This window comes from Anomaloglossus baeobatrachus, chromosome 1, assembly GCF_048569485.1.
Source record: "Anomaloglossus baeobatrachus isolate aAnoBae1 chromosome 1, aAnoBae1.hap1, whole genome shotgun sequence".
Classification (NCBI taxonomy): domain Eukaryota; kingdom Metazoa; phylum Chordata; class Amphibia; order Anura; family Aromobatidae; genus Anomaloglossus; species Anomaloglossus baeobatrachus.
The window spans coordinates 291,137,456-291,153,924 of record NC_134353.1 but is presented as its reverse complement, the minus strand read 5'-3'; the positions used below and the strand labels follow the sequence as shown (position 1 = coordinate 291,153,924).

At 43.8% G+C, this 16,469-nt stretch overlaps 1 protein-coding gene across 1 annotated transcript in view; it reads left to right on the top strand.

The window, feature by feature from the left end:
• LOC142311972 (alcohol dehydrogenase 1) overlaps positions 1–16,469 on the top strand; it is a 490,686-nt gene that overhangs the window by 444,889 nt on the left and 29,328 nt on the right. Inside the window, exon 9 of the mRNA XM_075350839.1 lies at positions 4,185–4,320. Within this exon, the coding sequence (XP_075206954.1) occupies positions 4,185–4,320 (136 nt within the window). The remainder of the gene's footprint in view (positions 1–4,184; positions 4,321–16,469) is intronic.

Sequence of the window (16,469 nt, the reverse complement as noted above, 5' to 3'; positions counted from 1 at the left end):
GGTAACAATACGTTGGGATCACGGGATCTTATCTCTCTTTTTATACACCCTAGAATCTTGTTTGCTTTAGCAGCTGCTGCTTGACATTGAGTGCTGCTGCTCAGCTTATTTGTAATGAGAATACCCAAGTCCTTCTCCTGTTCTGTAGTCCCGAGTTTACTTCCATTTAATGTATACGCAGTTATAGGATTACGCTGTCCTAGGTGCATTACTTTACATTTATCAACATTAAATCTCATTTGCCAAGTATCTGCCCATTCTGACATCTTATCCAGATCTTTTTGTACTATTGTACTATCAAGGTCAGTTTTTAATATCCTACATAGTTTGGTGTCATCAGAAAAGACTGACACTTTACTATCAATCCCATCCACAAGGTCATTAATATCCAGGTTTGCACTTACCACCTCATAGAACCCCAACAGGTTGGTTAGACACGACTTATCTTTCATGAATACATGCTGTCTGTCAGTTATATTATTTTCTGCAATATATTTTTGCATGTCATCCCTTAAAATGCCCTCAAAAACTTAGCATACTACTGATGTCAGGCTTACTGGACGGTAGTTGCCTGGATCTACCCTCTTACCTTTCTTAAATATTGGTACCACATCAGCAATCTTATAATCCTGAGGCACCAACCCTGTTACAAGCGAGTCTAAACAGATGAGATACAGCGGTCTGTTGATTACGGAGCTCAATTCCCTCAATATTCATGGATGAATGCCATCTGGCCCTGGGGATTTGTCAATGTTTAATTTACTCAGATGTAGGCGTACTTCTTTTTGTGTTAAATTAATTATATTGGGTGGTGAACTTTGATTTTTCACTTGTTGAATGATCCCTGGTACAGTCAGTTCCTTGGTGAACACAGATGATAAATGCCTATTTAATATCTCAGTCTTTTGTTTGTCCTCTATAACTAACTTGTTATTATATTTTAAGGGGCCAATACTATCCTTTGTTTTCCTTTTGGCATTAATGTATTTATAAACGATTTTGGGATTTATTTTAATGTCATTGGCGATTTTTGTTTCAGTACATAGTTTTGCTTGTTTGATTTCTTTTTTGCATTTCCTATTGATATCTTCCTTTAATTTGTTGAAATCAGCTTTCCTAAAATTCCAGGTTTTAGCATTTCCCCTTTGAAATGTTCTATTGAATATTACGTTGAAGCTTACCATATTATGATCGCTGGTGCCCAACTGCTCCCGGACCTGTAGATCTGAAATTGTATCCGGTCTATTTGACAGGACCAGATCTAGCAAATTATCTCCCCTTGTCGGTTCATCTACCATCTCAGAGAGGAAATGGTCTTGAATGGTAGATAAGAATTTATAGCTTTTAGCACAACCAGGAGATTCTATGTCCCACTGAATGTCTGGATAGTTGAAATCCCCCATAATAAGAACCCGATTATTATTATTAGCTGCCTTTTCAATTTGTTGCAGCATTTCACCCTCTATTTGTTCAGGTATGTTAGGAGGCTTATAGCAAACTCCAATTAGCATTTTTCCATTATTCCCCTCCCCATGTACATTTACCCATACTGGCTCTACATTGTTGCAGTTCCCCCCAATGTCATCATTCAACACAGGTTTTAGGTTAGATTTGATAAATATACACACCCCACCACCTTTTTTGTCTTTCATGTCCGTCCTAAATGTACTGTAACCCTGTATGTTTGTCACCCAGTCATGGCTTTCATCCAGCCAGGTTTCCGTAATGCCCACCACATCATAATCCATGGTTGACATAAGAGTCTCCAATTCATTCATTTTGTTTCAATGTGCAATACAGGGTAATATTGTGGTACCGTGTTAGCCAGAAAAATCAATTGAAATACTATGTCCCAAGAATGACAAAAGTATTTTAGGAGTGATACCTTTATAGGCTAACCAGAAAAATTATATTAGCAAGCTTTCAGAGCACAGAGGCTCCTTCTTCAGGCTAATTACAAAAAGTTTTTTGTAATTTGCCTGAAGAAGAAGCCTCTGTGCTCTGAAAGCTTGCTAATATAATTTTTCTGGTTAGCCTATAAAGGTATCACTCCTAAAATACTTTTGTCATTCTTGGGACATAGTATTTCAGTTAATTTATTTTGTTTGCAAGACTTCTTGCATTTGCCAGTAAACATTTAATCCTATTAACACCTTTATTACTCCTAGCCTCCCTACGTTCCTTGCATGTCCCCCCCCCCCAATCCTTCATTGACCCCTACCGTCTCACTGTCTCTATCTGCTCTATCTATCCCCTTTTCTGCTCCACTACCCTCCTACCCCCCAGATCCTAGTTTAAAAGCTCCTCCATCCGTCTGACCATTTTCTCCCCCAGCACAGCTGCACCTTCCCCATTGAGGTGCAGCCCGTCCCTACCGTAGAGCCTGTAGCCGACTGAGAAGTCGGCCCAGTTCTCCATGAACCCGAACCCTTCCTTCCTGCACCAATTTCTAAGCCACATATTTATCTCCCTAAGCTCCCACTGTCTTTCTAGTGACGCTCGTGGCACCGGTTGTATTTCTGAAAACACCACCTTGGAGGTCCTGGACTTCAGCTTCTCTCCTAGTTCCCTGTAATCATTTTTAAGGACCTTCCACCTGCCTCTAACTTTGTCATTAGTACCAATGTGCACCATGACCGCTGGGTTTTCCCCAGCCCCACCCAGCAATCTGTCTATCCAATACGCAATATGCCGAACCCGAGCACCCGGCAGACAACACACTGTTCGGTATTCACGGTCTCGGCGACAGATGACCCTGTCTGTCCGCCTAATTATAGAGTCCCCTAACACCAACATCTGTCTGGGCTTTGCTGCACTCCTATTTCCCTCCTTCCTACAGCAGTTGTTTTCCTGGTTGCTAGGAGCAACGTCCTGCTGTAGTGACCCTAGTCCTGGCCCTTCATTCCTAATATCAGCCAAACAGGCATATTTACTAGGTTGTGCCAGGTCAGGACTAGGCTCCCTGACACTTTTCCCCCTACCTCTTCTTCTAACTGTTACCCAACTACCTACCTCTGAGTCCTGATCTTCCCCACCTCCACCCTCCTCCATATCACTGGCCCCAGCCAGAGAAAGCTCAGTGAGCTCTAAACTCCTCTCCAGGTTTGCAATGCCCCTGAGTGTTGCAAGCTGCTTATTTAGATCAGATACTTTGGCTTCCAAATACGCAACATGCTTGCATCGAGTGCAAACATATTCACCCTCGAACGGTTGCTCAAGGCATGCATTCATTTGACAAGATACACAGTTGGTAGCATTGTCCATGGAGCACCTATTAAATGGGGATAAACGTTAAAGTAGTATAACAAGAAAAAAGCAAAACAAAAACAATGGGAAACGTATAAGGATAAATTCAAACTATGCTCTTGTGTCAAACTATGAAATTGTGTTTAAACAATGCCACACTTATCTTCAATCCCCGCACACTTTACTTCAGTACCTCGCACGCTCAGCACCTCGCTTGCTCTGGCTGGTTTATATAGTTCTACAAGGACTACCAGAAGCTTCTAGAAGCTTCTAGAAACAGGTGTGGCTAATACTACTGATTAAATCCCAAGAGAAACTTTTTTTTTTGCTTTTTTAACAGTATCACAGACAAACAGACAAATATTCCCTAATGAAATTAAACAATTACAGTTATCACCACTATGAAATTGTGTTTAAACTATGCCACACTTATCTTCAATCCCCGCACACTTTTTCTTCAGTACCTCGCAGCACAGCAGAAATCTATTTGTATTTAGAAGACAGAGCAGCTAGTCGTGTCCCACTAGCGCTGAAACAACTGAAAATTAGAGAATTAGGGATGACGAATTGGTGATCAATACAGGATACAAGAACTATTGTTATTGCTTATGTACACACACAACAGGTTATTCTGAAAACTCACCTGAAATAACAGATATGCTTTAACATGTATTGTTAATAGATTAGTCCTAAAATCAAGTTTATTCCCTATCCATAAAATCGGACATAACTTGCGGATTGCTGAGGTCTGACTTTCGAAACTTGAGAATTCTGCGGAGCGCATTCATGGCCTCCACTCTAGTCATTGTATGTTTGACGTGTTAAGTGATGTACTTGGCAGTCCCATAAACCTGAATGAAGTGGACGTTGCTCATGTGATGTAACCATAAAAGCCTTATTTCTAAATGCTAAACTGTATTTTTTGTGTCTTCCATTAGACGTCTGCTCTTTTATCCAGTCACTTTGGCTATGGAAAAACTGTGATTGTAGGTTTAGCTCCTTCAAATGCTACCATAACATTTGACCCTTTGAGTCTTCTAACTGGGCGAGTATTGACTGGAGCTGTTTTTGGAGGTAATGCCTTATATAAAGAAAATCCATTCTCTACACTTCTCTATTAAAACGTGTGAGTAAAACTGTAATAGAGGAGAACATTTTGTAGTAGATCTGTTTTTGGCAACCAGAGAGACGGGCAATTGAGCATAAAAATGCATGGATCACAAAAATTTGTCAAATCACTGGACAGGTTTAAGACCGGGTATAAACTTTATGATTTATGAAACCATTAATGAATGATCCTATTTTAGGCATTATTTGCAAAGCATCTTTTTTATCTCTTTTGTATTTTTTAATAGTCGCCCCAGCATTTTCGAGTATACATTATTGATTAGCAAACAGCCCAAAAAAAATATAATAGAAAATCTGTTTTCTAGAAATGTAATTTCACAGGTCATGCTGTGTTTGTATATAATATAATAAGTTTGTGTATATATATATATATATATATATACACATATATATTATGCATACATGTATGTATATTTACATATACATGTAATTATATATATATATAATCATACATACAGTGAGTGAGGTAAGTATTGAACACATCACCAATTTTCTAAGTAAAACTATTTCTAACATTGTTATTGATATGAATTTTTCACCAGGTGTCCGTGACAGCCCATTGAATCCACACAGCAAAGGATCAAGCCATAAATGTTCATTAATTAAGTTATGTGTAATAATGAGAAATAAGATAGGGAAAAAGTATTTAAAACTCTTACTGAAACTTATTTAATAATTCAAACAAAAGCCTTCGTTGGTGGTGACAGCTTCAAGACACCGCCTGTATAGAGAAACTATGGCATGCATTGCTCAGTTGGGATTTTGGCCTATGCGTCCACATAAACACTTCAAAGTAGATTCCGTGGGCTTCTTCTATGAACTCTGAGCTTTAGTTCCTATCAGCAATTTTGTATTGAATTCAGGTTGGGTGATTGCTTGTACAATTCTAAATAAACAGCCAAGCAATGGTATAAATGATAATGTGGTGACAATTAAAATATAACTTTTAATAATAAGTCATTAAAAAGGTTACCACACAACACGTAAGGTTGTAAAACCAACCTAAAATCAAGAACAGAGCAAGTGTAGTATATAGCTCCCACTATAACAAAAACGGACATATTTACAGTGAGGGATTCCCTCCCCGTACATATACATAAACAGGGTGACCGAATTAAATTACTTGCCACACCATGTGTACGCCAAATTTACCAATAGCATGCCCCACAGTGTAAAAAAACACCAGAATCACAAGTTAACATTACTGTGGTAAGAAATAGATACTGTTCCAATAGTGGAGGGGGCAAAGACCAGCCTCAATACCCCCCAAATGGTAACAATCTGACCTTAGACATTCTATGACCTCCCAACGCGTTTCTTAATTAACTTAATCATCAGGGGATTCTGGTCAACAAACCAAAAGCTGCAAAAGAAGCAGTGTGATCAGAATAAACATAATAAGGAAGCGTGCACCACAAATCTCAGCATATAACCATAGACAAGGTCCTACCTTCAATATAGTACGGACTTCCAGCATAGTGTGTCCGGGCATGGGATAGCGCGCTTGGCTTTGAAATTGCCGCCATTAAATGTCATGTGAGTGGATCACGTAGCCATCCATAATGGCGTCACACAGCCATGTGTCACCACCCCCAGCTAAAAATTGGGTAACCGCCCCTCAAGATTATTGGAGCGGCCCCATGTGACAGAGCAGGGGAAGGGGTTATATCAGAGTTACCCACCGGCCGTTGTCACGTGGTTACAAGAACCTAAATAAATGAGTTGCTAATCTAACTATAAATGCAATAGAAGAAGCTGATGTGCACTACACCCGTAATTGCATCGCACAACCATGTATTAAGCTACATAAAACAAGAATAGGGACACTTAGATCTATCATGATTGGTAAATATCACTAGACCCCATAATAGGCATAGAGAAAAACAAGAGGAATAGAGGGGTTTCCACTAGTGAGACCAAGACGTGGTCAAAAATAATGCACAATCAGTCAACCTCTTGAAATATAAAAAGAATTTTTATTAACAACAATTTTTAAGAGGAGAGAGTACATTTTATTATAAATTACATATATAGATATAGTGAACCAGGTAAAGGCGGGAAAATACCGCAACCAAGACGCGCCAGGTGATGCACAGATGGGGAAACAGAAGTACGTGCAGTGGTTAGATGAGATAAATGTAGCTAAATAATCAAATACCATTCAAGGCTAAATAGCTCCCAAAAAGCTCATTAGAGAGAATTTAAATGAAGTTTGTCAAAAAGATGACACAAATACAGGGGTGTCTGCAGATATAAATATATACAAATAGTCAGTAAATATATGCAGAACAACCCCCAGATGTAAATAACCAAATGGACGTTATCAATCCAAAGAGTCAATGGGAGCCAGAAAGCCAAAGTCAGTTAAAAGTATTAACCTATGCAGAACATTAACATTAACCCTGCAAGGCAAATACGATAAGCCTGACCTGATGAGTATACAAGGCAATAATTAACAAGATACTCCTGTTTAGAATTCAGCTGAGTGAGAAACATTAGCACTCAGCATAGCACTGATGCCACCAGATACATATATCAACCATATAGAGAGAAACATGCTCATGCCGATCTAAAGGGGCATGAACATTAGTAGTCACCAGGCAAAAAAGGCTTACCCATCTGATAATAACAACCCGGCGTGGCGTGCTCCGACGCGCATGTTTCGTGACCTTCCTCGGGGAGCTGCGCTACAGCTGTGCAGTGTGAGAGGGTTTAAAAATGACGCCATGGTGTTTGATTGGCGCATGAGGAGCGAGGACACAGGAAGTGGCGTGCATCATCGGGTCTCCCAGGAGCGACGGGGGCGTGAGTCATGTCGTCACATGACACACCCACATCAGCCTGTACGGAGGCCGTCAGAGGCACACATTAGTGTGAGATCACTGCTCATGCGCACACCATGGCAGCCATGCTCGCTGATGGCAAATAGTAAGGGCAAATAGAACGAAGCATACTGTGGGACCCAGAAGGATATACAGACCGCACCATAACGTAAATATATATATATATACAAGAAGTATACATAAAGAGAAACAGAACCACATGGAGAGAATATGCAGTATATTAAATATATATATGGAGAGATCAATATAAACCATCAATTATCAATAATAAGTCTCCCATATATGAATATAATGGAAAGTATGGAAAAACACTGGTGGTTAAAATAGCCATCAGTGCTAAATCCTTCAAAAATACAAAATAGAAGAAAATAAAGATTTAAACATCATATTAATCCAGAGTATCTCCAGGGATCCCATCATCAGTTGTTGATGTATTTAGGGTGCATAGCTGGTTCCACATTAAATTCCAAAACCCAGATTTTATCATATCCGTAAGTCGGTAGAAGTATATTCCATATATGTATCCAAGGAAACATATATAAGGAGCATGGACATGTCACTAATAAAAAATAAAAATAAAAAAACATTTTTTACAATTAAAAACAACAACACTAACACAATAAAATGACAAAGAGGCGGCCATGCCACCAATAGTGAGCAGACCAGAAGCATAGAGAGGTCATGGGGTATGTATAACATTCTCAAAGAAAAGGGGCAAATGACAACTTTTCATTCAGACCCTTAGGTGCCATTGTTCCCAAGGTCACGATCCACCTACATTCCATACGTGCCAGAGCCTGCTTATAATTGCCACCCCTAGAGCCCATGTGGAGTTTGTCAATACCCCTGACACGCAAAGAGGAGGAATCACAATTGTGGAAGCGTTTAAAATGTCTGGGGATGGTTCTGAGGGAGTCGAGATCATCAACATCAACTGCAGCCGCTATATCCCTAACATGTTCGCGTATACGCACGCGTAGTTGTCTCGATGTTAACCCAACATAGGATAAGCCACAGCCACATTTGGCCAAGTATATTACAAAATCGGTGCTGCAGGAGATGTATTTCCTGATCTCAAACTCCCTCAGACCATCCGCCGACATAAAAGAAGTAGCCCTCTCGATATTTTTACATGCAAGGCAAGAGCCACACGGAAAACATCCCCATTTCGGTTTTCCAGTATAAAAAGGGAAAGTGCTCTTGCATATATAGTGGCTATGAACCAATAGATCTTTCAGGTTCTTCTCTCTCCTTGCTGTCATTAGTGGACGTTCCGACAGGGCTTTTTTTAGGGTTGGCTCAGTTGTTAAAACCGGCCAATGTTTGGTTAGGATGCGTCTAATGTCCTCCCATTGATTATTGTAATTTGAAATGAATCTAATAGCTGGCTTATTTTTATTAATGTTAGGTTTTGGGGTTACTGCTAGAAGAGTAACCCCAAAACCTAACATTAATAAAAATAAGCCAGCTATTAGATTCATTTCAAATTACAATAATCAATGGGAGGACATTAGACGCATCCTAACCAAACATTGGCCGGTTTTAACAACTGAGCCAACCCTAAAAAAAGCCCTGTCGGAACGTCCACTAATGACAGCAAGGAGAGAGAAGAACCTGAAAGATCTATTGGTTCATAGCCACTATATATGCAAGAGCACTTTCCCTTTTTATACTGGAAAACCGAAATGGGGATGTTTTCCGTGTGGCTCTTGCCTTGCATGTAAAAATATCGAGAGGGCTACTTCTTTTATGTCGGCGGATGGTCTGAGGGAGTTTGAGATCAGGAAATACATCTCCTGCAGCACCGATTTTGTAATATACTTGGCCAAATGTGGCTGTGGCTTATCCTATGTTGGGTTAACATCGAGACAACTACGCGTGCGTATACGCGAACATGTTAGGGATATAGCGGCTGCAGTTGATGTTGATGATCTCGACTCCCTCAGAACCATCCCCAGACATTTTAAACGCTTCCACAATTGTGATTCCTCCTCTTTGCATGTCAGGGGTATTGAGAAACTCCACATGGGCTCTAGGGGTGGCAATTATAAGCAGGCTCTGGCACGTATGGAATGTAGGTGGATTGTGACCTTGGGAACAATGGCACCTAAGGGCCTGAATGAAAAGTTGTCATTTGCCCCTTTTCTTTGAGAATGTTATACATACCCCATGACCTCTCTATGCTTCTGGTCTGCTCACTATTGGTGGCATGGCCGCCTCTTTGTCATTTTATTGTGTTAGTGTTGTTGTTTTTAATTGTAAAAAATGTTTTTTTATTTTTATTTTTTATTAGTGACATGTCCATGCTCCTTATATATGTTTCCTTGGATACATATATGGAATATACTTCTACCGACTTACGGATATGATAAAATCTGGGTTTTGGAATTTAATGTGGAACCAGCTATGCACCCTAAATACATCAACAACTGATGATGGGATCCCTGGAGATACTCTGGATTAATATGATGTTTAAATCTTTATTTTCTTCTATTTTGTATTTTTGAAGGATTTAGCACTGATGGCTATTTTAACCACCAGTGTTTTTCCATACTTTCCATTATATTCATATATGGGAGACTTATTATTGATAATTGATGGTTTATATTGATCTCTCCATATATATATTTAATATACTGCATATTCTCTCCATGTGGTTCTGTTTCTCTTTATGTATACTTCTTGTATATATATATATATTTACGTTATGGTGCGGTCTGTATATCCTTCTGGGTCCCACAGTATGCTTCGTTCTATTTGCCCTTACTATTTGCCATCAGCGAGCATGGCTGCCATGGTGTGCGCATGAGCAGTGATCTCACACTAATGTGTGCCTCTGACGGCCTCCGTACAGGCTGACGTGGGTGTGTCATGTGACGACATGACTCACGCCCCCGTCGCTCCTGGGAGACCCGATGATGCACGCCACTTCCTGTGTCCTCGCTCCTCATGCGCCAATCAAACACCATGGCGTCATTTTGAAACCCCCTCACACTGCACAGCTGTAGCGCAGCTCCCCGAGGAAGGTCACGAAACGTGCGCGTCGGAGCACGCCACGCCGGGTTGTTATTATCAGATGGGTAAGCCTTTTTTGCCTGGTGACTACTAATGTTCATGCCCCTTTAGATCGGCATGAGCATGTTTCTCTCTATATGGTTGATATATGTATCTGGTGGCATCAGTGCTATGCTGAGTGCTAATGTTTCTCACTCAGCTGAATTCTAAACAGGAGTATCTTGTTAATTATTGCCTTGTATACTCATCAGGTCAGGCTTATCGTATTTGCCTTGCAGGGTTAATGTTAATGTTCTGCATAGGTTAATACTTTTAACTGACTTTGGCTTTCTGGCTCCCATTGACTCTTTGGATTGATAACGTCCATTTGGTTATTTACATCTGGGGGTTGTTCTGCATATATTTACTGACTATTTGTATATATTTATATCTGCGGACACCCCTGTATTTGTGTCATCTTTTTGACAAACTTCATTTAGATTCTCTCTAATGAGCTTTTTGGGAGCTATTTAGCCTTGAATGATATTTGATTATTTAGCTACATTTATCTCATCTAACCACTGCACGTACTTCTGTTTCCCCATCTGTGCATCACCTGGCGCGTCTTGGTTGCGGTATTTTCCCGCCTTTACCTGGTTCACTATATCTATATATGTAATTTATAATAAAATGTACTCTCTCCTCTTAAAAATTGTTGTTAATAAAAATTATTTTTATATTTCAAGAGGTTGACTGATTGTGCATTATTTTTGACCACGTCTTGGTCTCACTAGTGGTAACCATGTATTAAGCGTATCAAATCACCGCCCATACTCGCATCACATAGCCATATGTTGCCACCCCCAGCCCTGGAACGGGTAACCGCCCATCAAGATTATTGGAGCGGCCCCGTGTGACACGACAGGGGAGGGGTTATGACGAAAACACCATCCGCCTGTCGTCACGTGGTTCACAAAGCTAAATAACTTCACATAATGAAAGGGTTGCCATCCTACAAATCAACGCAATGGGAGTGTCTCATGTGCACCACACCCATAACTGCGTTGCACTGCTAATTAGGTGGCCATCCCCCAGTGAAGCCTAGGGACGCACCGATGTAAGTTCTGCCCAGTATTACATCACTCACTAAGCCAAGGTGAGAGGAGGGCCAATGTCGGCAGTACGTAGTTAACCAAGAGGCGCGGGGAAGGGAGGGGGGGAGCTAACAATATTAGTAGACATAATGGGTTTAAAGGGGAATGTGTAATATAGGTGACATAGCAAAAGGCCCGAACATAGCCACTAGGGCATGATGAGAACAGCCTTGTGGAAAAGAGCCCTATTAACTGGGTGCGTGGTAAGAATATCAATGATAATAAAATAGACCATATAATTTATCAAAAAACACTAGCTAGCCCAAAGACTATTCAAGATGAAGAAATACAAAAGTATTTATTAATCATTGTGACACATAAAGGACATACACAGAGGGATGGTGAGTTAAAATCAAGACAGCAAAACAAGGGGCAGTGTTACAAAGGGTGGGGCCTTATTTGAAGATATATATCCCATAAAAATTGGGCTATAGTAGAAAGAAAGCTCAACCTAGTGAGAAGGTGAAAATTATGATAGCAGATCATGGATGTAAAGAACCATATACGGTATATTAATCCTTGAAAGGAATTGAGATGTCAAATGGATAGCAGTAGTTTTGTGGCATAGTAATAAGTAAGAATCTTGATATTGTCAAATGCATGTATCACAAGAGATAGTAATGAAAAATAAGTCAAAATTGATTGGTGCTAACAAGGTATGTATATAGTGAATTATAGCCAAATACATTGATGGGTATTAACCCCTTCAGCCCCCAGCCTGTTTTCACCTTAAAGACCCGGCCATTTTTTGCAATTTTGACCAGTGTCACTTTGACAGGTTATAACTCTGGAACACTTCAACGGATCCTGGCGATTCTGAGATTGCTTTTTCGTGACATATTGTACTTCATGTCAGTGGTAAATTTAGGCCGATATGTTTTGCGTTTATTTGTGAAAATTTCGGAAATTTGGCGAAAATTTTGAAAATTTTGCAATTTTCAAAATTTGAAATTTTATGCCCATAAATCTGAGAGATATGTCACACAAAAAAGTTACTAAATAACATTTCCCACATGTCTACTTTACACCAGCGCAATTTTTGAAAAAAAAAAAATTTCCGTTAGGAAGTTAGAAGGGTTCAAAGTTCATCACCAATTTCTCATTTTTCCAACAAAATTTACAAAAAAAAATTTTTTAGGTACCACATCACATTTGGAGTGATTTGAGAAACCTAGGCGACAGAAAATACCCAAAAGTGACCCAATTCTAAAATCTGCACCCCTCACTCTGCTCAAAACCACATCCAAGAAGTTTATTAACCCTTTAGGAGCTTCACAGCAACCAAAGCAATGTAGACGAAAAAATGAAAATTTTACTTTTTTAACACAAAAATGTTACTTTAGCCATAAAAATTAGTATTTTCACAAGGGTATCAGGAAAAATGCATCATAAAATGTATTGTGCATTTTCTCCTGAGTACGCAGATACCCCATATGTGGTGGAAATCAAATGTTTGAACACACAGCAGGACTCGGAAGGCAAGGAGCGCCATTTGAATTTTTGAGTGCAAAATTAGCTGCACTCATTAGCGGACGCCATGTCGGGTTTGAAGACTCCCCGAGGTGCCTAAACAATGGAGCTCCCCCATAAGTGACCCCATTTTGGAAACTAGAGCCCTCAAATATTTTTTCTAGATGTTTGATGTGCACTTTGAACCCCTGGGGGCTTCACAGAAATTTATAACGTTGAGCCGTGAAAAGAAAAAAACTTTTTTTTACCACAAAACTGTTGCTTCAACCAGGTAGCTTTTTTTATCACAAGGGTATCAGGAAAAAATGCACCATAAAATGTATTGTGCATTTTCTCCTGAGTACGCAGATACCCCATATGTGGTGGAAATCAAATGTTTGGGCACACAGCAGGACTCGGAAGGCAAAGAGCGCCATTTGAATTTTTGAGTGCAAAATTAGCTGCACTCATTAGCGGACGCCATGTTGGGTTTGAAGACTCCCCGAGGTGCCTAAACAATGGAGCTCCCCCATAAGTGACCCCATTTTGGAAACTAGAGCCCTCAAATATTTTTTCTAGATGTTTGATGTGCACTTTGAACCCCTGGGGGCTTCACAGAAGTTTATAACGTTGAGCCGTGAAAAGAAAAAAAATTTTTTTTACCACAAAACTGTTGCTTCAACCAGGTAGCTTTTTTTATCACAAGGGTATCAGGAAAAAATGCACCATAAAATGTATTGTGCATTTTCTCCTGAGTACGCAGATACCCCATATGTGGTGGAAATCAAATGTTTGGGCGCACGGCAGGACTCGGAAGGCAAGGAGCGCCATTTCACAGCAAAATTGGTTGGAATTATTAGCGGACGCTATGTTGCGTTTGGAGACCCCCTGAAGTGCCTAAACAATGGAGCTCCCCCACATGTGATCCCATTTTGGAAACTAGACCCCCCCCCCATACAAAAAAAATTAGTTTGGCGAAATAAAAAATACAGACATCAGTAGAAAAAAAAATAAAAATGAGCGCCTGCCAAGAGCAGTGCCAAACGTGAGAGCAATGCACGAGTCTCGCATCGCATCATCCACTGCAGTCTGGAAGCGAGCAACTGCGCTGGATAATGCGATGCGAGAGGGCGGGGCGGCAGATGAGAAAGGGCGCAGCGGATGGAAGATGGGAAAGGGCGCAGCGGGTGGAGGAGCGGCAGAGGATGGGAAAGGGCGCAGCGGATGGATGATGGGAAATGGCGCAGCGGATGGATGGGAAATGGCGCAGCGGATGGATGGGAAATGGCGCAGCGGATGGATGGGAAATGGCGCAGCGGATGGAGGAGCGGCAGAGGATGGGGAGGGGAGGTGAGATGGGGATACCTACATTACAGGATGGATCTAGGCAGCAGGATCACAGCAGACAGAAGAGGCAGCAGATGAAGGAGGCAACAGATCGAGGAGGGTGAGAGGGGGCAGTAGATGGAAAATGGGAGAGAGCAGGCAGCAGATCGGGGAGGGGGGCAGAGTCTGATGGGAGAGAGAGATGGCACATGGAGGAGGGGGGGCCCCGGGGGGAGGGTGGCTTGCAGCACATGTAGGGGGAGGGTGGCTTGCAGCACATGTAGGGGGAGGGTGGCTGGCTTGCAGCACATGTGGGGGGAGGGTGGCTGACTTGCAGCACATGTGGGGGGAGGGTGGCTGGCTTGCAGCACATGTGGGGGGAGGGTGGCTGAAGCCAGCCATCCTCCCCCCACATGTGCTGCAAGCCAGCCACCCTCCCCCCACATGTGCTGCAAGCCACCCTCCCCCCACATGTGCTGCAAGCCAGCCACCCTCCCCCCACATGTGCTGCAAGCCACCCTCCCCCCACATGTGCTGCAATCCACCCTAACCCCACATGTGCTGCAAGCCACCCTCCCCCCACGTGGGGGGAGGGTGGCTTGCAGCACATGTGGGGGGAGGGTGGCTGGCTTGCAGCACATGTGGGGGGAGGGTGGCTTGCAGCACATGTGCTGCAAGCCAGCCACCCTCCCCCCACATGTGCTGCAAGCCACCCTCCCCCCACGTGGGGGGAGGGTGGCTTGCAGCACATGGAGGGATAGGAGGTGTGGCGATGGAGAAGGGGCAGCCGATGAAGGAGGCGGCGGCGGCCGCCGATCGGGAACAGTGGGGGCCGATTCGGGGGCAGCAGCGGCTGAAAAAGGTGGGTGCGACGGCGGCGGGGACAGTGGCGAGCATGGCGGCGGGGACAGCGGTGGAGCGGGAGCAGCGGCGGGGCGATCGGAGACAGCGGCGGAGACAGCGGCGGAGCGGGAGCATGGCGCCGGGGCGATCGGAGACAGCGGCGGAGCGGGAACATGGCGCCGGGGCGATCGGAGACAGCGGCGGAGCGGGAGCATGGCGCCGGGGCGATCGGAGACAGCGGCGGAGCGGGAGCATGGCGCCGGGGCGATCAGCGACAGCGGCGGAGCGGGAGCATGGCGCCGGGGCGATCAGAGACAGCGGCGGAGTGGGAGCATGCCGCCGGGGCGATCGGAGACAGCGGCGGGAACAGTGGTGGAGCGGGAGCATGGCGCGGCGATCGGAGACAGCGGCGGTGGAGCGGGAGCATGGCGCCGGGGCGATCGGAGACAGCAGCGGGAACAGCGGTGGAGTGGGAGCATGGCGCGGCGATCGGTGACAGCGGCGGTGGAGCGGGAGCATGGCGGTGGAGCGGGAGCATGGCGGGGGGATCGGAGACAGCGGCGGGGACAGCGGTGGAGCGAGAGCATGGCGCCGGGGCGATCGGAGACAGCGGCGGTGGAGCGGGAGCATGGCGGGGGGATCGGAGACAGCGGCGGGGACAGCGGTGGAGCGGGAGCATTGCACCGGGGCGATCGGAGACAGCGGCGGGGACAGCGGTGGATCGGGAGCAGCGGCGGGGCGATCGGAGACAGCGGCGGGGCGGGCGGTGGGGACGCGGGCGGCGGAGACAGGGGCGGGCGGCGGGGACAGCAACTTACCGCTCTCCTCGGCTTCCAGGGACGGTCACAGGCCGCAGATCCACATTGATTGGAGAGAGCGGTCACAAGACCGGTCTCTCCAATCAGAGCTGGGGGCGGGTGAAGCATCGATCACCCAGGTCCAGCCAATGGCCAGTGCTACAGCAGCACTGATCAGGGCTGGATTTCAATGTTCCAGCCATTTTCAATGTCTGGAACATTACAGTGGCTGTAATTGGCTGAGCGGCGTTCGTCAGCCAATCACAGCCTCTGTAGGTTCGGGGAGGAGGCACCACCCCTCCTGAGGTCAGGCAGAGGTCCCCTCCTTCCCGAATCCACCGTTTAAGTAAACAAATTTCACTCCCCGGGGCTCCGGGACCGCGATTTCGCCAGGACGTACTGAGTACGTCATGGGTCGTTTAGCACCATGTCACCATGACGTACTCAGTACGTCCAAGGTCGTTAAGGGGTTAACAATATGTATATATAGTGGGTTATAACCAAGTGTAAATGGGAACAACCACTTATATGACAGAAATAAATTCCTACAGTTGAAAATTCATGCTTGCTAGTTAATGAATGGTACATGCAAAAGGACTAAATAGTCCACCAGCCACAAAAAAACAATGCCATTGGGTACATAACAAGGTTTAAATAGACATTAAATGAACACAAGTCCACTGATCGCT